General features: G+C 42.7%; 2 protein-coding genes across 5 annotated transcripts in view; one reads left to right on the forward strand and one right to left on the reverse strand.

Moving 5' to 3' along the window:
* Nucleotides 1–1,882: 1,882 nt before the first annotated feature.
* RBM18 (RNA binding motif protein 18) lies at nucleotides 1,883–22,942 on the reverse strand. Of its 2 annotated transcripts, none has more exons than XM_080819348.1 (6): nucleotides 22,813–22,942; nucleotides 19,788–19,916; nucleotides 12,627–12,753; nucleotides 9,408–9,494; nucleotides 7,465–7,550; nucleotides 1,883–3,917 (listed from the first exon to the last, which is right to left on the reverse strand). In XM_080819348.1, the coding sequence occupies exons 2-6, from the start codon at nucleotides 19,898–19,900 to the stop codon at nucleotides 3,758–3,760; spliced, it is 573 nt and encodes a 190-aa protein (XP_080675474.1). In that variant the 5' UTR covers nucleotides 19,901–19,916; nucleotides 22,813–22,942; the 3' UTR covers nucleotides 1,883–3,757. The 2 variants fall into 2 exon arrangements, with proteins under 2 accessions (XP_080675474.1, XP_080675475.1); XM_080819349.1 differs by having other exon boundaries at nucleotides 19,788–19,906; nucleotides 22,813–22,928.
* Nucleotides 22,709–24,211, forward strand: part of MRRF (mitochondrial ribosome recycling factor) — a 52,835-nt gene continuing 51,332 nt past the window's right edge. For 2 of the 3 annotated variants that reach the window (XM_080819345.1, XM_080819346.1), the window contains exon 1: nucleotides 22,709–23,036. In XM_080819345.1, the coding sequence (XP_080675471.1) occupies nucleotides 22,843–23,036 (194 nt within the window). In that variant the 5' untranslated portion in view covers nucleotides 22,709–22,842. The remainder of the gene's footprint in view (nucleotides 23,037–24,211) is intronic. The other variant, XM_080819347.1, reaches the window with a different exon arrangement.

Genomic DNA, 24,211 nt, shown 5'->3' on the forward strand with positions numbered 1-24,211 from the left:
TGTTGGGCATAGAGCAGTGAATGAAAGTTCCTGCTCACATGGAACTTACATTCTAACGAGAAAAAAAAGATGAAATAAATTGTTATCTAAAATTGGGTAGCAATAAATGCTGTTAAGAAAATGAGGAAGGGGGAGGATTGGGAAGTGACAGGGCTGTGACTTTAGAAAGGGAGGTCGGGTGGCCTCTTGATCATTGATGTTTGAATGGAGACACGAACAGATGAGGTGGTGGACTCTATGGGACAGCTGATGCAAAGGCCTTGGGGTTGGGGCGCCCTTGTATTCAAGAAACACCAAGGCCAGTGTGGCTGGAGCAGTGAACAAAGGCGGTAACAGTAGGCCCTAAGGACAGACAGGTGGTCAGGGTCAGGCCATTCAGGCCCTTGGCAGGTCTCTGCATTTTATTCTAGGTGTGATGCAAAGCCACTCAGACAGGCATGACATGCTCAGATTTTTAAAAGGGTCGTTTTGGCTGACTGTGTGGAAAACGGACCCTAACGAGGCACTGGGGAGGCAGGGAGATCATCAGGAAGGCACTGCAGGAGTCCATGCAGGAGATGACAATGGCTCGAGCAAAAAAACAGTGGTGCTGGGCGTGCTAAGTGGTTGGATTCAAGATGGATTTTGAAGGTATAGTTGACAGGACAGGAGCAGGAGAGAAAGACATCAAGGATAAATATGATGGTATCAAATAATATTTTAGGATTTATTTGAGAGAGAGAGAGAGAGCGAGAGAGAAAGCAGGGGGAGGACAGAGGGAGAGAGAGAGAGAATATCAAGCAGACTCCCCCCTGAGAGGTCATAAGCCCGAGATCATGACCTGAGCCAAAATCAAGAGTTGGATGCTTAACTGACAGGGCCAGCCAGGCACTCTGGCATCAAATTGTATTTTAGGAACATAATGATTACACATAGGAAATACTGAACATTCAATTTATAAGGCAAGACTTAATCTTGTTCCTTTTATACAAGTATTAAAAAAATGACAGATTTGCTGATTCAGAAAACAACTGTATGTAACAATAAACAGGGGATGAAGCTCTGGAATATTTGGTTTTCAACAACTCTTATTCTCGACATGCTTTGAAAAACCTTTCCTCATGTGATCCTTTTACCCAACAGGAAGATGCCAGTTACAGAAAATGTCCACTGGTTAGGGTTACATTTTGCATCTGATAAAACAGCTGAGATTACGGATACAGCTCATACCTCCTTCCTGAATATTTCCCTCAATTCTTCACTCTTGTAATTTCAAGATTTTATTTATTTATTTAAGAGAATGCAGAGGGAAAGAGAGAGAGAGAGAGAGCATGAGCCAGGGAGAGGATGGAGAGAGAGGGAGAAGCAGATTCCCCACTGAGCAGGGAGCCCGATGTGGGGCTCCATCCCAGGACCTCGAGATCATGACCAGCCGAAGCCAGATGCCTAATGAACTGAGCCACCCAGGCGCCCCAATTCCTGTACTTTCAAACAGTGAGTCAATCAACCAAGTTAACACTGGTATCTTACAAACCTTTCACCAGGCTGCTTTCAGCATATTTATGACACATACATTTATTCTTTGAAACCTCTACTCTGGAAGAAGGACCAAACATAGTGTGATACTTTCACAAACTTCCACTTATGGCTTCTTTTCAAATGGTTGGGTTTGCTGTGGGAACGACTAGTCTCTTTCTCATCTCTGACAACAGAAGTTGGCAGGCATGATGCGTGGAGAGAACGGTCTGAGGTCGCCTCTAGCCAGAGCCTTCTACAGAGAAGGCACTTAGAAAAAGCACCCCGCCTGGACACGCCGGCCCAAGTCCTGAGGGGAAATGACCCTGTAGAGAGAACTGTAGTCTTTAGTCCAGAAAATAAATGAGAGAAGACACAACCGCACAGACACTGTCTTGCATTTATTCACACAGAGGAATTAAGAATCCGTACAAATAATAAACATTGCTTTAAATACAAATAAATAGCTCTGGTTTCTAAAGGAAACAATTCTAGATAATTCAAAGTATTTTCTAGGTTCCTATTAAAAATAGAGACTATTTTGCATTAAGTAAGTCCTATTCCACCACACCCTTTGAGGAAGTAAGGATAAAATGGTGAATTCTGTACTCTTAAGAAGTCACCAGAAAAATGGGAGATTATTGCTCCCATCTCCCTGAACTACCCCTCAAATGGAAGGAGAGTTACTTGCATCATAAACAGAGCTAATAAATGCAGAAAGTATTTAATATCTAAAGATATCTAAAAAGATTTACCTTGGGAAAGGGGATGAAAACTTCTCTGAACCGGTTCTGTGAACTCTGAATCCTCACTACGCTCAAAATTTGGTTCAAATGTCGCCAACTCACTTATGCTCATAGGAAAACTTGAATTCCTAACATGAAAGCTTCCTCTTGTGAGCAGCGATCATGGCAAGGTGTCTGTAATCACTAAGAATGGCGCCTCGCTCTCAGAATGATTTACCTGGTCAAGAAGCAAAGGTGCTGCCTCGTGAAACAGCCTGTCAACCAGGCACCCAAATCACCCAAACTGCTGACAGAAACATGCTCCCCCATCTGCGGATTTATTGTTCTTCCTCTGTTCTTATAGTTAAGATATTCCAACTGGCAAAACGTATCTGGGCAGAAGTATGTTCTATGAGGACGAGTCATTTGAAAGTCATGCAGTCTTTCAAGCCTTTAAGAACTACAGAAAACAGGAGGTCATTTTACAATGGTGGCACCAGACCAGGGCCTGCTCCGCTGACTTTCTGTGTCCACCATATGTCCCCTCCTCAAGCTGCACAAGACAGTTCAATTTCTTCGACACACCCCCCTACATAATTATTAATAAATAGTATGCTTGACAGAGATCAATATAGCAACGATTAGGTTTTCCAAGAAATTTTGCTTTTTCTATTTAGATTGACCATGATACAATTCCAAATAGAACATTCTCATGCTGTAAAAAACAATCTCATGCAGTAAGTGCAATTTTAAAAGTCCCACGTTAATAACAACATTTGGGATTATAGAAGGCAGGATTATTTAGATTTTTAAAAAAATGATCACCATAGAATAAAGACTGGATTTCCAAAGAGAACTTCCGTTGTGGTATAAAATGCTAAATTTGAATCTACAGTTTTGTTGATGCAGACAATGTTAAGATATACATCATGTTTTCCTAACTGGGATTTTGAAACAGTAACCATAATTCTTAAACAGATTACCACAACATATGCTCAAAGAATCAGCTCCCTTTTGCCAAGAACTTTTTCTTTTTAGTCCAGTTGAAGGGATTTCCATAATAAATTCCGGAACAATAGTTCTCAACATGATTCAAAATCTCTTATTTCCCTCCCTCTTACTTTTTCTTTATGTTGTAAAGACATTTGAGCATAGAAAAACGCTTTTTTTTTTTGAAAGACGGACGTTAATAACTTTAGTTTCCTGATTTAAATAATAAACATTTCTTATGTTTGCCTTTCTCTCTGGCATACTATATGTTTCTGGAGTTATAAATCCAAACAAAACAGCCAACCAGAGCATCCCAGTGTTCAAATCACAATTTTGGATACAATCCTATTTATTCTGGATGATGCTCAATTCCACGCATACTTCAGGGAAGAGACATCCATGAGAACATCCAAAAATGTTACGTTACCAAACGTTAACATGTGATTGTGCTCTGTTGGGTAGTACCATTCACATCGACAAAGTACAAAGGCAGAGGATTTCAGGTGTGGAGACCAATTTGCTTTTGCTGCCACAATAATTCATAACCATCATCTTCGAGATTTCCAAGCTGTTCTAGAATAAGGAGTAGTCCTTTTTTTATCCGGAGGCTTAAAGTAGGAATAAACAGGTGCTGCTGGATACTCTGCATCAGGATTTTCTGCCATCATTTTCAGCTTTGCTTCAATGGCTTTTATCTTTGCAGTGACACTGGAAAAAGGACAGCAGAGGATCAGAGTGGGCCTGGGTGCACTCAGGAAATATATGTGCATCTCATCTTCCTTGTGCCTTTTATGCATATCACAGAAGCAACAAGATAACTCAAATATGAATATGCAAATATGTCATGTAAAACACACACCCAAGTAACATTTTAAGAAGATCAAACCTAAACCATCTACTAAATTTTTACTAAAAACTCAGACACTGTTAGGTACTTCACATGTGGCTACATTTAATCTTCAGACACAAACACTGTCTGACACCTTAGTACTAGGCAGATAGTGGGCACTCAAAAAATTCATGTAGAAACTGAGAGTGGGGTCTGGAAGAGATGTTGTACACTCGTGTGTTCACAGCAGCATTAGCCACAATGGCTAAAATGTAGAAGCAACCCAAGTGTTCATTGATGTATGAATGGATAAGCAAAATGTGGTATCGTATCATATCCTGGAAAATTATTGGGCTTTTACAGAGGAAGGGAATTCTGACATATGCTACAAGATGGACGAACCTTGAGGGCGTTATGCTAAGGGAAACAAGCCAGTCACAAAAAGACAAATACTGGATGATTCCACTTGTCTAAGGTACTTAGACTAGTCAAAATCATAGACATGAAGTGGAATGGGGGTTCCAGGGGCTTAGAAGAGGTGAGAATGGGAAGTTATTATTTAATGGGCATAGAGCATCAGTTCTGCAAGATGAAAAGAATGATGGAGAAGGATGGTGGTAACGGTTGTACAACACTATGGATGTATTTGGTTCCACTGAACTGTACACCCAAAATGGATTAAGATGGTAAATGCTATTTTATGTGTCTTTTGCCACAATTAAAAAAACAAATAAAATAACTCGCGTAGGATTGAAAACAACACTATAAGGTAGGTCACACTCCTCATTTTGCAGATGAAAGACCGAGGCACAGGAAGGTCAGCCTGCCCAGTATTACGCAGCCAGTAAGTGGGAGAGCTGAGACTCAAGGCTATGAACTACTACACTGCACCACTTTTTGAATCACTGAATAATGATGGAAAACACACCCTGGAAATCCTACAAAATCTTTTTTTTACTAACAAATAGGTGTTTCTAGATGCAATCATTTATGGAGTGCATACAATGAACCAGGCACTGGGCCCAGAATTTCACCTATATTGTTTCTAGTCCTTGTGATAATATCCACACTTTACAGATAAAGAAACACAGGGACGCCTGGGTGGCTCAGTTGGTTAAACAGCTGCCTTCGGCTCAGGTCATGATCCTAGCGTCCAGGGATCGAGTCCCACATCGGGCTCCTTGCTCAGTGGGGAGCCTGCTTCTCCCTCAGCCTCTGCCTGCCACTCCGTCTGCCTGTGCTCCGCGCTCTCTCTCTCTCTCTCTCTCTCTGACAAATAAATAAAATCTTAAAAAAAAAAAAACACATTTAAGAAACACATGCAGAGAGGGAGTCATTTGCCCCGGGTTCACACAGCTAACAGCACGGCACAGCCTGGATCTAAGCCTGGTATATTATCACCAAAGCCCTTGCTCTTTCCTCTCCATCAGGCTGGGAGCTGAGCACCTGAATTAGAGAGAAGGGGTGAGGACGCACTGCACAAGTTGGGAGGAATTCCCTTCCAACTGCCATCCCGGGACCAGAATGCAAAGCCCTCAGGCAGTGGGTATTCTATGACCCATGTTTCCCTTTCCATTCTTGATGCTGTCAGTGGTCTTCAGACAGGGAGAGAAACTTGGAAGGGAATGTTACAATGGCCTTTTAGAGATCCTCAGAAAGTGTGCACCTGCTGCACACACTCCTAACTTTACACAGCCAGTGCAGAATCAACCACCTACATTACAATTAGAAAGAACACCGAGGTATTACCAAGATGCATTCCAGCACCTCCTCCACCAGCGGGACTGCCAGCCGCTGTTCTGTAGGAGTCATGAAAAAACGGCTTTCTCTACTTAGGTATAGATGCTAATACAAAGATGTAAGCTGAGGTTCTCTGGATTACAAAATAAATGTAAAACACTAGACTGTCTAATATAAGGGCAAACACTGAAAAGAAAACTAAAGACACGTCACTGTAACGTGTAGAGCTACAAGCATAAATGCAGTGGTCTCTTCCCAGCAGGAGTCAGATTTCTAAAATCTGTGATCATGGAGGTGATATGGTTCCCAGTGAATCTACAAAAGTCATCATATGTTTTTTTTTTTAAATTTCTGGGAGTAGAAAATAGTAAAAGAGAACAAAATTAAGAAATCAATGATATTAACTATTACATTTAATATTTACTATAAACATTAAATTTAGTAAGTTTATAATATACAATATACAGCACTTTATCAAATATTAAGTCCAATATTTTAGTAAGTATTATAAAAATTAATCAATGATATTAAACTACTAACTATAAAATTAATTTTACTTTGCTAACTCTGTCACTCCTGAAAACATTTCAGCTGCAGCTTAATGAGATGCTCACAAATCTGTTTCATTTGGTGCAGAAAATACACAAGAAAGGTTGTTTGCTGTCTGGTCCTCCATCCAAATAGGCACTGTTTTCCTGACTTTGTGACTGCATGCTGATTTCTAACCCTTTCAGGACACGGATGCTCCTTCACATATCTGCTTTCCCTCCCTTGGAATAGGCTTCAGGACTGTATCTCTGCATTTGCAGCATGAAGTTTCTTTGAAGTAGTAAGTCAAAGACTGACTTTTGTAGTCCAGGAGGCCTGGCTTTGAATCTGGAATCTGCTATTTGCTACCCATGCGATCTTGGCCCAGATAGTTTACCTTGCTAAGCGTCAGCTTCCTTAGAGGTAAAAGATGACTACTACAGTACTCTTACCAGAAATTTTATAATTAAATGACATATGGCATGTGAAGTGTTTAGCACTGTGCTTGATTTAGAGTAACTTCAATAAATCCTGAATGTTGCTATTGTTAACATTTCTCCCTAGGCTACAACGCAGGGGGAAAAAAAACACAAAACCCCAAAACCCTCTACTTTTGCTCAACCATCCACTTAACTTCCCCTTTCTCCACCCAGGCCTTCGTTCCTTCTGTTTTGAATTAACTCGGAAGAAGTAACTGACAACGTGTGCACACTAGAAGCAACACTGTTGCTGTCACAGAAGCCAGCACAGAGACTGAAGTTACTCCGGGTAAAGGAACTCAAAGCTGGAGACGAAGTAGTGGACAATGACAAACGCCAATGAGACTTCAGGCCTCATGAAAAGGCTTCTTTTTAGGGTAAGGACTGTCTGACATACCTTGGTTTCCAGCACCTAGCACACTGGCTGCTATGTGGCAGGTCCATCCAGCCTTTTCTGAGTGCATGAATTCTGCAAGTACGTGATCTTAGGGGTATGCAAGGAAAGGGTATGTACGCCTTCTGGAGATTAACTGAACACATCTCTCAACACGTCAAAAGTTAGTACATTCTATCCTGAATTCAGAGTCTAAAGAGTCACTGAAGTATGAAAAAAGGCTTGGAGTGAAGAAGGGGCTCATGCTCTTGAATACTTGTGTCTTTCTGTAGTACACCATCTTACCTTAGGTTAGATTGAGTGGGCTCAGTGCTTGAGGATGGCTCAAGACTGATAGGAAGGATCTTATCATTCTTGTTATGGTCGTATCTCTGAAAGAAAAAGGGAAACCACCTGGGTGAGCAAAACCAGTCCTTTACTGCAGTGCGTAAGTTCAGAAACTCCAACCCCACCAGCGTATCACTGGCGTATTTCTAGACCAACTGAGGACTGCTTTACATTTAGAGTTAATGCAAAACTGCACACGGTTTTGGCCTAAAAGCTATAAATTTAGAAAAAGAAGTTTAGAAGAAGCTTCCCTTCTAGCCACTAGTCTTCCTTATTTGGTAGGGAAAGAACTTCGTCTTTCAAATTCACAGATGGTATAAATACACAATACGATTGCCCTCCTACACTCTTGTTTTAACTGTCACATATCACCTCTTACAATATTTACTTTGCTTTATTCAAAACACTTAAAAATTTGGCTAGACTTTTGCAAAGTACCAAGCACAACATTCAACTCTCAACAGGCCTGACTATAGAAGCAAAGTATTAACAGCTTTCAGCCACTGATAGAGAAAACATCCTATAGCAAAAGGGCAGTTTAATTTGATGTCAGATAATTATACACCTCTTACAAAAAGTAAATTAAATATTAAAGAGTAATCAGGAGCCTGTGGTCAAAAAGACTTGTAGGAGAAGAGAACCACAAGGTATCGGATCTCAAATGAAAGACAGAAACAAGGATGATTTCTGTTACGTGTCTCTTCAATGAGACACAGAATGAGAAAATGAAAGCCAGTCTGGCAAATGAGACTTGATTTTCTTTTGAGTAAAAAAGCATTTGGTAATTCTCTGTTGTTTCTATTTTTTTTTAATTAAAGATTTTTATTTATTTATTTGACAGATAGAGATCACAAGTAGGCAGAGTGGTAGGCAGAGAGAGAGAAAGGGAAGCAGGCTCCCCGCTGAGCAGGGAGCCCGATGCGTGGCTCGATCCCAGGAGCCTGGGATCATGACCTGAGCTGAAGGCAGAAGCTTAACCCACTGAGCCACCCAGGTGCCCCCTCTGTTGTTTCTATTTTGAAGGCAATGTGTCCTAGAAATTGAGAAGGCTCTGTGATAACCTGAGACCCTCATAAGGACCCAAACTGTCTGAGCTGTTTTTCACTTTGGACCCTGAGCGCAAGTGCTTCATGCTCCTATAGCTAAAGACTGAAGCTCCAATCTTCATTGCCACAAATCTCTTTACAGGCAGGTCTGTCAAGACCCCACCATAAAGGAAGAGAATCAACTCTTGGGATCGTTCCAGTCCCCAGACTTTTGTACCTTTGGGCCAGGTGAAACAGATGCCATTCTTTTTTTTTTTTTTTAATGGTCGTATCTTTTCCAGTGCAGTCTCCCAAGAGACCAGCTGTAAGATGAACAAGGCGACTGGCCTCTTCTTGGGCTCTGGAGACAATTTAGACTGCAAAGTCCCACAAGTAACTCTCAAACTCCCTGGAGTAATGAGATGCCGGTGCTTTAAGCACTCCTACAAACACCCCATTTCTCAAGCATTTAGGATAAACATATTCAAACTCTCCATAGAACTGAGAGGCTGGGAAGAGTCTAATAATGCCGAAAGCAACTAATTTTAAAAATAAATACATTTTTCTCCTCCAAAGAACATCCCCCACCAAAAACATGATAGAGGTCTGAGTATACACATCAGCCACATGGAAAAATCAATCAAAAACAGAATCTGTGGGTATGTGGAGAGAAACAATGAAGGAACTTAATCCCTCCTGAGATGTTTCTCAAAAGAAAAATCTGGCAACACACATGGTAAATACAAGTAGGAGACCAACGTATGCCTGCTCCAGATGTGAAGAGGCTGGGATGCAAATGGGTAAAGTGGACAGTTATCTTCTGGAAAACTCAGTTTGGGTGAGCTTGGTGCTGTCTTTCCAGCCCAGCAGACTTACCTTCACTTGCGCATGAGCCCACCGCACCACCAGCTTCTTGGACAGAGCCAGCTTGCCATTGAGACACTGGATGGCTTGTTCTGCTTCCTGTCCGGGAAAGGGACGGATGTTAGCCAAAAATTCAAATGCCTAATTAGCTGTATGTATCTCACAGGGCCGCACCAGCTTTGATGGCTGCAATCCTAACCAGACTGCCTTTGATAAACAGCTCGCAAAGAGTGTACAATAAAGAAAAAAGGCAGAATAACAGGGAGGGCATGAGTTTTGTAAAGTCAGCCAAACAAAAACGGTGGCTGTCGCTTATTGCCAGTGTAATGGTCCCTTAATCTCTGTGAATATTGGCTTCTTCACCTATAAAATATGGGTAATACGACTAGCGCTCAATCAAGCAATGTTACCAGATTGTTCTTACTAGGTGATACCTTTCCATACACTTCTGTCAGGACCTACCGTGCTAACAAATTTACTTCCCTTCAGGGACCTTGGAACTATACCCCAGACTAGGGCTTATACTCTGGATCCAAAGTGAGAAACAGTAAGGGCTTCAAACGATACGGGAGTGAAGGAAACCAGGCCGGAAAAAGCAGGAGTGAGTCAAAGAGTCTGTGAGCAAGGTATTTGTGTGAGCCAATCTACGCACCTGGCTTTTGGAGCCAAAAGTTCCCTGACCCTTTCCCTATCACAGACAGGAGCAACGAGGTTAAAAGGAATTCCTGAAGCTGGGTAAGAGTCACTCTAGGACATTCCCAGGAAGCCTGGTCGTACTTTTCCATCCTGCCAAACCTTCTCAGCTCCATTTGTATCCAAGAGGCATTGGGCCAAGCATAACCCACGTTTACCAGCGGGTGAAGAAGCCCCGAAGGAACAGGAAGAGGAACAGACGAACCTATCTGAGACTGCAGTGTGACAGCGGCAGATTCCCCAGTCTGGTGTTACCGGTGATCCTCTCATCCCTCCGGAGCTCGCCAGCACGACATTCAACAAGTATCCTAGACTCACTAGGTGTCAGCCACTGGATAGTCACTGAAATCCTTGCTTAGCAGTTACAGAGACAGCTAAGAGATGTTTTACTCTTCTTTTAAGTTTAATCTAGTTGATTAGAATTTACGTGGTACTCTCTATTGATTCTACAGCATTAGCAGTCATAAGATGCCAGCAAGGGGATAAATGTTTCCCCCCAAAATTTCCAATCTCTGTATGTCACTTCAGAGTTCACGTATGTAACAGCATGATTAAAGGCCAATGGTACTTTCCTACATTCCCTTATCCATTCTCTCAACTTCCTGGGTAAGGAAGGTATTTTTAATCCCTATTTTTAAATGAAAACTGAGGCCAAAAGAGGTTAAGAGATGTGCCCAAGTTGATAAAGAGCCAGCAGCAGAAGCTAGGCTTTGTGACTTATAATCCAGTGTTTTAAAACCAACATCTAGCTCAGCATGACTACTGACTTTAGCTGTCTGCAAGAACACTCATCACACTCTATCATTAGTGAAGAATAAACTATTTAAAAATGCTAACCACACACACCTTCTAGTTCCCCCATTTAGAACAGCAATGTATCCCTTAGTGCCAATCTCATTTGCAAAAGTTAGAGGAAACTGAAAGAATCCCCAGCACAGATAAAGACAAATGACACTCTCATACACTCTAAGAACATCGTGACACATCATCGCTTGAAGGCAACTGGCAGTCGTATCCAGAAGTATGCAAGGCCTTTGTTGACGCCTCTCCATTTCCATGGATATACGTATGTGTGAACATAATCAGAGGGATGCAGATATTCACTAACACAGTTTATACTTGTGAGCCACTGGGGACCACCTAAATAGCTAACAATCAGGGACTAGTCAAATAACTTATTATATATTCCTATGATGAAATATTGCACGGTCATCAAAAATGATGTTGGTTCATTTTTTAAACATTTTTTTAGATTTTATTTATTTATTTGAGAGGAAGAGAATGAGAGAGAGCGAGCGAGCATGAGAAGGGGGAGGGTCAGCGGGAGAAGCAGACTGCCTGCCAAGCAAGGAGCCTGATGCGGGACTCGATCCCGTGGAACTCGATCCTGGGACTCCAGAATCATGACCTGAGCCGAAGGCAGTTGCTTAACCAACTGAGCCACCCAGGTGTCTGATGTTGATTTATTTTTAAATTGAGGTCTACGTTACATATAACAAAATGTATATACTAAAGCTCTATCAGTGAAGTTTTACAAATATGTAGTCACACACGGTGAAATACACAGTATCACGATACACAGAGTTATCTGGATATACAGTATCACGATATAGAAAGTTATCTGGATGCGTACTAGACGACAGAAAATTTTTAATATACTTTGAGTGGTAAACAGGATGGTGTAATCTTCTTTCTGTGCTCTAAGCCGTACGTGTGTGTGCACGTGTGACTATAAAGAAAGAGCTATAACTAAATATTAACTGTGATTATTTCTGGGTATTGGGCTGATTAAGGGAAGTCACTGATCTGTATTTTCATCTACAACTAATATATATTACTTTTATAACAAGAAAAACATCCAAATAGGTTATTAACGCAACAATAACTAGGCAAAGTCTTTCCACATGACTAATAAAGTTATAGAGAATATTAAACAGTATGTCTGTATTTAATAACATTCAAATTCAATTTCTTTATCAAGGCGTGTCCACCGAGAGGATAGATATAATGTTACTGCAAGAAGATACACATATATAGCATGGTTGAAGCTGAAAGCTCTCCTCCTTCCTATATATTCCAATCCGTATGCAGTTGTTCTGAGACACTGAGAAGAAGGGTACATTTTTAAGAAATCAAAATAAAAGAGTTTGTGGGTGGCTCACCACACACAGGGAGGGTTTCTGCACCACAGGGCAAAACTATTGAAAGAAAAGGAGGCTTTGTTGGCCTGCCACTAAAGGAACAAACAAACCAGAACAGGGAGGAGGATGTCCATGTGCTTAATGTGGGCACCCCAAAGCATCTGGTCAGAAAAGTAGGTCAGCCGCCTGAGACTGGGAGCCTGGGGAGGGGAGATTTTGAAAGCTGTTCACTCCTTCGTATACCGAGGGTCTTCTCCAGGATGCACGGTGAGGCACACAGAGAGGAATCTGACTCGGCTCCTGCCCGCAAGGCACTGCTATTCTGAGCAGTCGAGAGAGATGCAGCAAGAAGCGGGGGAATATAAGAAACACCACGAAAGGGGAGAGGTTTCGTTACCTGCTTCGTTTCAAAGTTCACGAAACAGTACCCGCGAGGCTGCCCCTCCAATGCACCTGACTTGTGGAAGAGGAAGTCGAACTGCTTGACCGTGCCGAACTTCTGGAGGAGCTTGAGGAGGTGGTATCTGCAGAGAAAGCACAGCCCATGAGCACACTCTGGGCACTGAGACAGCCACTCCGGCTCAGGCGTGAGATAAAAGCAGGAGATAATTTACCCTGGGTGGGGGGAATATCACACCCCCACCCCCTGCCTTTTCCCAAACTGCTGCATTAGTTTATTTGGCAAACAGACGTGTTTGCCTCTCTTTGGAATGGGAATTCGAACTGTCATGGCTATGCGGCTGTCCAGCACAAAAATACCAAACAAAAAGCCACACCTAACAAACAGCTGTCTGGCCCACAAGCACCATTTGCTTTTCTTTTGGAGAAAAGCTCAAAAAACAGTGTTGATTTATTTATTTTTAATTTCTTGGCAATGAACTAGTATTTGTGAATAACTACAACTCCATCAGGAACATATACCCATACTACAAATGCCAAAACCTACCCTATCTCAAAAATACATAAAGTAGTAAACACATATACACTCACACAAACAGAAAAACCACTCTGGAGGACTTCTGTAATACATTCCGTAATTAATCATTAGCTCCGAATTGCACTTGTGAGAAGCTCTGCCAAAAACCAAACCACAGCTAGTGGTCTTTCCATAAGTGCCTGTGAGGTTTTTTGTTTTTTTTTTAAGATTTTATTTATTCATTTGACAGACAGAGATCACAAGTAGGCAGAGAAGCAGGCAGAGAGAGGAGGAAGCAGGCTCCCTGCTGAGCAGAGAGCCTGATGTGGGGCTCGATCCCAGGACCCTGGGATCATGACCCGAGCCGAAGGCAGAGGCTTTAACCCCCTGAGCCACCCAGGCGCCCCGTGCCTGTGAGTTTTGATCCCTGATGTGACCAAATGTTAGGGACGATGCGGAACCACAATGTGCCGGAGGCTGGTCTCCCGGAGGGCAGGGGAATCTGGCCAGTCCTATAAATCACCCAGTTGTGGGTAACTAAGCCACCTCAGTTGCTTTAACACAGCTTACACTTTGGAGCACGATCGATTAAAGAATAGGGATGGCCCAGGAAGAGTTTTTTTCCAGGCAGGAGGTTCACCCTTAGCTCTTATTCGCCATTCCGCCCCTCGTCCTCTCTTGGATTCTTTTCTCTAAAACTTATTTGGTTTCTATAGAGCTTTTAAGTTATTCAAACAGATGTGGCCTTAACAGGTTGCTGTGGCCAATCTCAATTCCGACTTCCTGTCATCTGATGTAAGGGTGAGACAAACCAACAGCTCTCCCGTTTCCTTTTCCTTTGGCCTTCCTCCTGGCATCCTCCACACTATTCAAATGGAGTCAAGGCTTTCTCTAAACAATGCTGTCCCTGTGATACTAAAAAGGTATCAGCCCACATGCTAAATCTGTTATTACTGGGAATTCTACCCCACAGGGAGTCAGTAAAGCGGTCGTTACAGCCACATTTATATTCACATTGTTTTCTAGGAGAAACTCATCAAGATTTTATTCTTGAGTAAGAATCTCCTTTGGGAGGCAGAAAGATATGAAGTGGATCAGAAGCTATATATATTAAATCTCATACAAATGCACGTCAACAAGCAAGCCCATTATCCTGGATCAGGTGCCTGACAGTGGAGCAAGGAAGACATAATACAGGTCTTGCACTGGGGAAGGATACAAGGATCCCAAGGCATACTGTGGACATTAATCTGGTCTTTAGACTGGTTTTGAAAGGGAAAACAACCATAACCCCCTACATTTTAAATTCTCAACTCCCATCAGGAGACTTCAGCTGCTAGTGAGGATGTAGGAGGTGATTCTTCAGGGGAAAGAGATACCTCAAGTGCAAATTTCTGGTTTTACTTGATTTTTGATTAGGCATACAGTAAGGGTGAACCTCTCAAATGCCAGACAGATCGGCTGGAAGAGTCTCCCCTGGGTGTCTGATTAATTAATCTCTACGCCCTAATTAATTAATTAATTGAAGTAATCTCTACATCCAATTTAGGGCTCGAACTTACGACCCTGTGATCAAGAGTTGCACGCTCCACTGACTAAGCTGGCCAGGCGCCCCTCCCCTGGGTCTTTAACTCACAGCTACATCTGCCACTTACTATGCCTGTGTGTTAGTTGCCATGAATGGTGGGTCAAACCCATTTTTCTAAAAAACAATCTAAGGGCTACTGTGGGCTGGTCATCTTTTCATCAGCTCCATTCTGCTTAATAGCAGGAAGGTAAGGCGATCGGCATTTCCTAGGAAATGAATTTTAATTTACGCAGAAAAAAAAATGCCGACAGATTATTCTTTGAAAAGCTAACAAATACACTCTGCCCGAAGAGTGCGACCTTAAGATTCCAGGAACATCTGCTTAGGTCTGTGTCTTTCAACTTCTCCAGGATTTCTTTCCTTGTTTGATAATTTCTTGAAATTATCGGAACACCGAAACAAAAGGAATGAAATGTTTACTATTTTGCTTCCTGGAGATGAGGACTGTGAGCTCTGATAGTGAAAAAAGCCTGAAGAATCTTGCTTTCACATCTGCAAGCACTTTCATCTGTTGCTGAAGTATGGGAGGGCTCACTACTCATCAGAGCCTTGCTTCGCTTAATGAAACGTGGGTCCTGCGGCTTCAGGAGCTAGTACACCAGTCCCAACATATTTCTGCAACTTAGTGCTTTCCATATTGGGTCTTGAAAATGGCCTTCCTGCCTAATGGCACAGAAGTAATTAATTTACACAGATGTTAAAATAGACACCTACTACTTGTCAAAAACTGTTTTAGGCACTTGAACAACTAGAACCCTGCCTTCAAGCACCTCATATTCTGGTTAGAGATGTATGCAATCAAAAAATTGTAAAACACTATGATATTTGCACACAGAGGTATGTACATGAGCACACAGATGAAAGGCCCCATTGTGCAGGGGGCATGGTTATTAGTGAATATCAGGTACAAAGACATAAAGGTGAAAAAGAGTCTGCTCCATTGGAAAAGAGTGGGGGTAGGGCAGTTCAGCAATGAGGCTGAAAGGCAGGCAGGGGACAGGTTGTGAAGGACGCTGGTGTCCTTAGTGAGAGAATTTCAGTTTGATGGTAGGCAATGGGAAGTCAATGAAATGACAGTTAGGACTGTTTTAAATGCGTAATTTTAGCAAAAATTTTTTTTATAAACTTACAGATATTATTATTTGCTAGGTCTTTATGTTCTCTGTTCTGTATGTTATTAAATAGTGTTACTGGGTTTCAAATTTAAGTAGCAAACAGTAAAGGCTGATTCATGCAAACCAAGGCATTAAAAGAAGCATGAATCATAATGGAAAAATAAGGAAAAGGCGGAGAAAGCCGGGGTTTCTTTAGGGGTAAACACACCGTTCTCACACATCCATGCACATGCTCTAGTTCATCCCTGAAATTTGACCTCAGAAGGACATTTCCCCCTGGATGGCTCTCCACGGCCTTTAAATTTACTTAGTATAACCCACACTGACCACCTCTCTCCACAAACAGATGCCCTTTCCGGCTATTCCACCCGTCCGTGTCGACACGATTCTCCATTTCTCAGGCAAGAAACATCAGGCATCCTCAATTCTCTGTTCTTCAATCATGTTCTTCATTTCTTACACCATCTCTTAGACTGACTTCCAAGTTCATTGTCTCTATCTAGATGATCGACAGGCCTAGTTTCTGGCAGTCTCTTCTAGCTAATGTTCGTTGTTAGTCTTTGCTCCTCCAACCCGCTCTACATACTGATGTCTCACTTCCCCACTAAAACAGTACTTTCATGTTGTCAGTATCCTGTTAAACACCCACAGCAAGTCTCTTCCACAAGAAATTCAAATTTCTTGTCTAAGTAAATTTTAAAGACCCTGCCTTAATCTGATAGTATTCTATCTACCCAATTACTGTTTTCACTATCACTTAGTATTCAACCTCTCCTTTAGTCAAAAAGGTCCTGATATTCTGCTCACCCACTCTTTTCTTACATCTACTCATACCCTCTACTTAGAATGCCTGTTCTTTTAGAATTTCTGCTGGCTTTGCTCTTCATTTTTTTTTTTTTTAAGATTTTTATTTATTTAATTAACACACAGAGAGAGAGATCACAAGTAGGCAGAGAGGCAGGCAGAGAGAGAGGAGGAAGCAGGCTCCCTGCTGAGCAGAGAGCCCAATGCAGGGTTCGATCCCAGGACTCTGAGATCATGACCTGAGCCGAAGGCAGAGGCTTAACCCGCTGAGCCACCCAGGCAGCCCTTGCTCTTCATTTCTCCTTATGAGCTGTGCAGCGGCTACCAATCTGGCTTTCGATACAGCACATTTAATGTTTGAAAAAGAGAGCCAGCATTCCTTTCACAGGAAACCACAGTGTGGAAAACAGACTATGTCTAAGAACATTAACTTTTTTGGCTTCTCTGTTGCAGGCACTAGCAATGGTATATGGAGGTACTGTTTTTACCCTATGGTTAGACCAGGTGCCACAACGATTTAAAAGAAGTCCTTACATTTTAAAATTTCAAATAGGATACTTTAGGTTATGATTTTTCTGTTATGTGGACTATTAGAATATCTGCGCAAAGAGCACTAAATTAGGTGACAGGAGTTAGTCCCATCATTAACTACTTTTCAGTATACTAAGTCAACCTACTTAACTCTTCCTGTCCCATAGAACATGGAAAGGGACACCTGGGTGGCTCAGTTGCTTAAGTGTGTCTGACTCTTAATCTCAAGTCTTGATCTCAGGGTCGTGAGTTCAAGTCTTGCATTGAGCTCCATGATGGATACGGAGCCTACTTAAAAATAAATAAATAAATACAAAGAAAATACTATCTCTTCTACTTGACTCACAACAATGTTATGAGTTTAAATAAGAGGAACTAATATAATACCAGAGCTAGATGAAATGTGCAGATCATTAGTTGAACATTCTCACCTTATAGGTTAGAAATATGAAGTGTAATATAATTGGGAGGAATCAGAACAGGGTAAAAAGAACATGGGTTTGGGATCTGCTACCTCCACGAATAATAATACATCACTACTCCCTTAAAGCTAAACCTCGAAGACCTATTTGGTCGTACAGGTATTCTTGGCAGGTAGCACAGCCATGAGATGGTAAATACTGCAACCACAAAATAACGAACACAAATCAACAAGAATAAGTATTTTGTGCTAACCATAGCTACGACTGGTAGCTGTATCTTTAAAAAGAAATTTATTACTATTTAACAAATCAGTTTGTCCGGCAGAGAAAATGTTTTAACGTAAGGAATCCAGAGAGGAAAAACAGTAAACAAAACTGCAGATGACACAGAGGTGGGGAAGCCACAGGTAGACCCTGTGAAGCCCTGATCTGCAGTTCAGCATGTTATGCCCACCTTTGCCTTGACATAAAAAGGGCAGAGATACCAGTAGGAAAGTTTTGTTTCAATGTTCCTGATAATGCTCTAACGGAAGAAAACATTCATATACTCCAACTTATGACATAAACTGAGGTGGAAGATGCCCATTTGAACCTTCCTATCAAGCAACAGGACACAATTAGAACAAGCCTCATTACGGTTAACTGCAGCCAAAACAATGAACAGTGTTTCCACATTCCAGATTTCCATTCAGACGAGCAGAGGTGGGAATGGAAACCACCCTCGGGAGCATCCTTGGGTTTTAGATGATGGAAACAGCTTCTATGATCAACAGACATGACTGAGAGGCTTGGCTGATTCACACATTCATCCTCAAAGTCATGAACCATAAAGAGAACCAAAATAAATGCACAGTTCATATTCCAGAGCCCCAGTGACGAAGGTAACATAACATGGGGACAACATATCTTAAATGACATCATAATTCCTAGAGGGACACAAAGTTATCTTTATTTAGCTGATCTGAACTTGAGCAGAATTAAAGAACTAAACTTTGTTATGATCCTGACCCATTAGTCCACATCCCTTTTCTTCTCCCAATCCCAACCCTCTATACACCTCTTCTCATCCTAGAGTCAAGTAAGTGGATTCTCTTGTCTCCTCTCACCCTTTAACACTATTCCAAAGGGAGTAACTTCTAGGAGTGATGGCATACTCCAGGTTTGCTTTAAGCACTGATCCCTCAGAGCCCGATCTACTCACTCCTTAACGATCCTGCCACCAACCACAGCCCTGTACCTACTGAGCAACAGCGAGAAGGAAAAAACCCCTTAATTCACTCTTCTAAGGAACTGCCTTCCATTATAATGGCCAGAGTACAAAGAGTGGGGAGTCAGGACAATTTAACTGCTTTTGTTATCCTGGGTAAGGTACTTCCATGTCTTAGGACCCAGTTTCCTTTATTGTAGGATAAGAGAGCTGCATCATATCAGAGGTTTTCAAGTGTGCTCCATGGAGTCCTATAACTAACTTAGCACCAAAGAAAGGGTGGCAGTTGCCAAAAGGCTTTGGGTGGACCTCTCCCCATCCTTTAATCAGAGCAGCTCTGAGTTTTTATTTTAAAAACAGGTTCTGATTACTTTAAGACAAGGTTCCTCAGATTTAAAACGTCTGAGCACTGCCTAGCATGGCACTTGGCACAGATGGGCACTTGGCACACAACAAGTACTCGTATCATTTAATGACTGAATGAAAACTGAAGGGACTGATGTGATCTTTAAGATGCTTTCCAGCTCTGACCTTCTGTGGTTCCATGGCTGCTTCATACGAATTACAATCGAGTGGTACCCTCTGCCTGTTTGTGAAGGTACAGAGACTTCTCCCGCGTGTTCCTTCATTTTGAGGAATAAGAGTATGCCGTGGGCTGATTCTAGAAAATAATGTGCTACAGTCACCGGGTACAAGGACTCAAATTGGTGAAAACGGGAAAACATCTTTGGCCATCGGAAAAAAAGAGGTGTATGTTTTAAACCATACCCAAGCCTATGCTCTTGCAGAAGAGTTCAAATGTGAGAAAAATGTGAGCATAACAGGTTAATAACAAAAGCACATACCCTTCAAAGATAGTTAAAACATAAATAAAAGCGCCAAAATATATCCTGAACCTCTTGAAAATTCTTCTGAACGTTATCAGTGCAAACATCCCCATGTGGTAGGTAATGATTTAAGATGACTCAGACTCACTCTGTGATCTTGGGGTCCAGGTTGCCAATCCATAACCGGTGCCCTTCCTGCAGGGAACCCTCTGAAAGGATGGATGCGTTCTCCAGGGGAAGAGTTTTGGTTTCTGCTTCCATCAATCTCTATGAAAAACTAAAGGAAATGTGAACATTCAGGCAGGAGAGGAGCAACACTGTGTGAACATGAGGCTTCAAATTCAATTCAACAAACATTTATTCAAGGAGGGCAAGCTCTGGCCAGTTCTTCAAAGGCCCCAATCATTCCACAACCAGGGCCCCAGCACCAGTTCCCTTGGGACAGCTCCTCTGGCAGCCAGAGTGCAAAAGCTTCCATTTAAGGTGAAAGGGGCGGGGTTCTGTGTGCAGAAACTAGTTTTCCTCTTCTGAAGCCAGAGGCAGACCGGGCAGGAGGCCAAAGGCTCTATTTCTATTACTACATGATACTCCAGTTTAAAAACTGTCACCCCAAAGTAAGTCTTGGAAATCACCAGAAAGAAGAGTGTTAATGGCACAGAAGGAGGTGGGTGGGAAAGAGCAGCATACATGTCTTCCGCATGGAAGAGGCCATCTAGGAAATTTGAAGCTGTAGATATTGGAGTTAGAACTCGGTTTGAAAGCGGGTTGTGTGACTTGGTGAATAACCTGAACATTCTAGGCCTCCATTTCCTCATACGTGCTAGGAATGGTGAGGACAGTTCTTATCTTACAGGGCTGTTGTGAAGATGAGAGACAGTGCATGAAAAATCATTAAACACTGCATCTAACAGCAGCAAGCAATCAATAAATGTTCACTAGTATCACGTTTAATATTATGGGAGAGACTCAGAAGAAACTAACTCCTCCGTCATTCCAGTTTCCCCATTTACTAGCTGTGTAACCTTGCTCAAGTTACTCTGCCAGTCTCTACCTGTTTCCACATCTCTGAAATGGAATAACACCTAATAAAAGTTGTGTGGATTTACTGAGTTAACACACCCAAAGCATTAAGAATGATGCATCACACCTAAGAAGCTTTCAATTAAAGTTAGTTTAAATTATTACTAGTCTTTCATCCTGAAATGACTCATCTCACAACCAAAAAGGGAGGATGAGGGTTATGATGGTAGAGGCAAGGGAAAAAACCTGGGTGTCAAGAAGACCTGGTTTCAAATTTTGACATTTCCACTGGAAGTCACTTCTCTCTAAGTTTGTTTCCTCATCTCTACATACTAAACCTTGCCCTGCTTGTAACTTAAGGTTGCCGAGAGGGCTAAAACTGAGATGACAGATGTAAAATAAAGCTTTAACAAGTGTATAATGTGGTAGAAAAAGAAAAAAGAGCTGGGAAGACGGCAGGTTGTGCCAGACTTCAGAACTAGAATACACATAGGAACCATGTGTCATGTAAGCAGATGTGCCTCAGAGGTCAGTGCTGCAGAAACTGTGTCTTAAAAACAAGAGGTGACATATACTGAACATGTCATTATCTCTTATTCACCTCAGCAGAGCCTATGAAGTCTGGCACACGGTGAGCCCTAAGTAACTGTTCGTTGAACAAGTTTTCTAGCCCCACGTGTGAGGGTATTTTTCTTTCTCTCTCACTCCCATGCTCAATCTGTTCAACTGCTAATTTCTAAGCCTAGGGCTATGTGCTGAATAGAGAAACGAATAAGCTATAGATCTTGCTCTTACCTCCTGAGAGAAAGGTGAAACACGCAGAAACAGAATCTCAGGAGTGGAAACAGAGGAGGAGAAACACTTTGTCTTCTCCCTGCTTTCCTTTCCTCCAATTTTCCTACAGATCACTCATTCATTTAATAAACAAACAAACAAAAAAATGAGCTCCTATTTCTAGGCATTGTCTGGACACTGGGGACAAAGCAGTGAACAAACAAGGTCCCCACTAGGGATGCTTGTATTTGGAGAGGGGTGGGACAAAAGAAAACAAAAATAAATCAGCAAGATGTAATTACTGACAGCTGCAAACACAATTAAGCAAGGTAATTTGACAGCGAGATAGGGGTTGGACTACTTCAGGATTAGTGGAGAGGGAAGGCCTCTCTACAGGACATGCATGACATTTGAGATGAGGCTTCAATGATAGAACCTCCTGATTTTCTCATGTCTGAAAACAGCAATACCAACAACTACCTAATATCACCGGAAGGTGCCACGTTTTAGTGGCAAGAGTACAGGATATGGGGCCAAAAGATCTATATTCAAATTCTGGTTTATGTACCCAGTTATTGCATGGCTTAATAAATGTCTTCTCAGAAAAGCTTTCCCTAAGGGTTGAGCTCCTTGTTAGTTTATATCAAAGCCACCTTCCCTTTACATGTAATGCCAATTCAATATTATTTCCTATCCCATTTTCTATTTCCCTCACTAGAATGTAAGCTTCTACAGGGCAGGGCCCTGCCTATCCTGACCATAGTTCTATCCCCAACACTTAGTATACTGCCTGGCTCGTGGCTGGTGCTCAATATTTACTGAATGAATGAATGAGACTCCACTTGGAGCCTCCGTTTCTTCTTCCTTTCTAGAATGGGTACGACTATCCCTAACTCGTGGGTCGTTACGAAGCTTAAATGAGACAGTATCTGTGACAGCTCAGCACAGGGCCTTTTGAGGAACAGTAAAGTGTAATGAGATCAAGATGGCATGCGACTATCAAAATCTTTTGGGTTTGCAATGGCGACAACCCCCTGTGTTAACAGAGCTCACAAAACGCTGTTATCTATTTTCGCAGCTGACCTGCAACAACCTGGAAGGCAGGAAAAATCATACGGGGAAACGAAAGTCCAGAGAACCAAAGCCACTCGTTCCTAAAGCTAACGGTAACGGCAGGGTAAAGCCTGGAATCCCGGCTTCCCGATTCCTGGCCGCGAATTCCCAGATGCGATGGGTCGTTTCTCGGATTGTTATTTCCGGGCTAGCGGCGGGACAATCCGGGGCGGGGCCTGAGAAGCCGTCTTGCTAGGGCAGCCTCCTCTGCGAGCCCCTCGCGGGGCCGGCGCTGGGGTGCAGGGGCGCATCACGGCCGGACTCACCTCGTGGCCTCGGCGTCGTCCCCTCGGCTCATGCCCCAGAAGCAGATCCCGACTCCGCGACCCGACGGCCCTCCAAACGCGTCCGCCTCACCGCCGCCCGCTGCCAGGCCGTCGATGACGCGCTACGCCTGCGCCGCCGCACCGCCCCGTGACGTCATGGCGCCCGCGCCGCTGCCGTCACCGGGGGCGCGTAGGTCTTTTCCTAGTAACCCGGGCGGTAGCTGGTGAGTGGCCTCTGCACTGCCTCGAGGCGCGCGCTGGGTCCGGGTGCCAGAGACTTCTACTCAAAGATTTCTGGGGACTTTAGGGAGTCTGAGCGCTGTCCCCCGACCGGTTCCATTCGAGTCCGGCTTGACCTTTAAGGTTGGGGGCGAGATCTGTCGCTTCCCAGAGAGTTTTATGGGGTGGAGGCGGGGCTCGGCCCATCAGCTAGGGATTTCGAGGATGGCGGAGGGGGAGGGAGTCCACTCAATAGTAGCCACTACTTACTAGCCCACTATTTGGCAGGAACATTTAATCTTCCCAGAGGAGTAGGTATTATTCCACCCCCTCCCCCGCCCCATGATGAAGAAATGGAAGCTCAGGGAAATAACTACCAGGGACATGCGGCTAGTAAGTGACGGAGCTTAAATTACAAAGCCTCAACTTTTAACCGTTACTCTGTGTCTTCCCTCCGCGAGCAGTTGTCATTTCAGTATCTGTTGTCTAGTTACAACATGTTTCTGTAGCCCTTATCTCATTCTATCGTCCTGGTAACCCTGACCAATAGTATTGTCATCTGCATTTTTACAGATGAATTTGAGGTCCAGAGAGTTCGACCTAGTGCAGGTTACATATCGAGGAAGTGCTAAAACCAAGACTCTTTTCCAGGTCTTCTCTAACTTTGGTGCCGTTTTCCATACTACACTCCATTGCACTACCAAGAATCTGGTTTGACCTTTCATTTTACAGTTGAGGAAACACAACCTAGGTGGGAGAAATGATTTGACAGAAGTCATATGTTGGTCGTAGAGCTGGCACAAATGCTTTTTGAGTACAGGTGGTTATGAATCTATAGAAGATGGTTGGCAGGAGAGAGGAGATATAAATATTGTGATCCATACCTTCTATCTTTTAGGCAAAAGCTCTTTCTCTACCTGTTAAAGTGTCTTATCCTCTTTTGGCTATGTCAGGGACGTGATTCTATACTACAGTTGTGATACTATAAATGGTCAGATACTATATAGTCAGTTGCTATAAACACCTTTACATGGCCCTGAATTTAGAGAACATACCCTCCTATATGTGGAAAATCTGGCAAACCAAGAGATCATTGAAGCACCATGGGGAAGCAGATCCCAGAACCTTCAGTCCGAGGCTTAGATTCCAAATCTTGAACCATAATTGTGACCTTGGGCAA

The sequence above is a fragment of the Martes martes genome, assembly GCF_963455335.1.
Source record: "Martes martes genome assembly, chromosome: 12".
Classification (NCBI taxonomy): Eukaryota; Metazoa; Chordata; class Mammalia; order Carnivora; family Mustelidae; genus Martes; species Martes martes.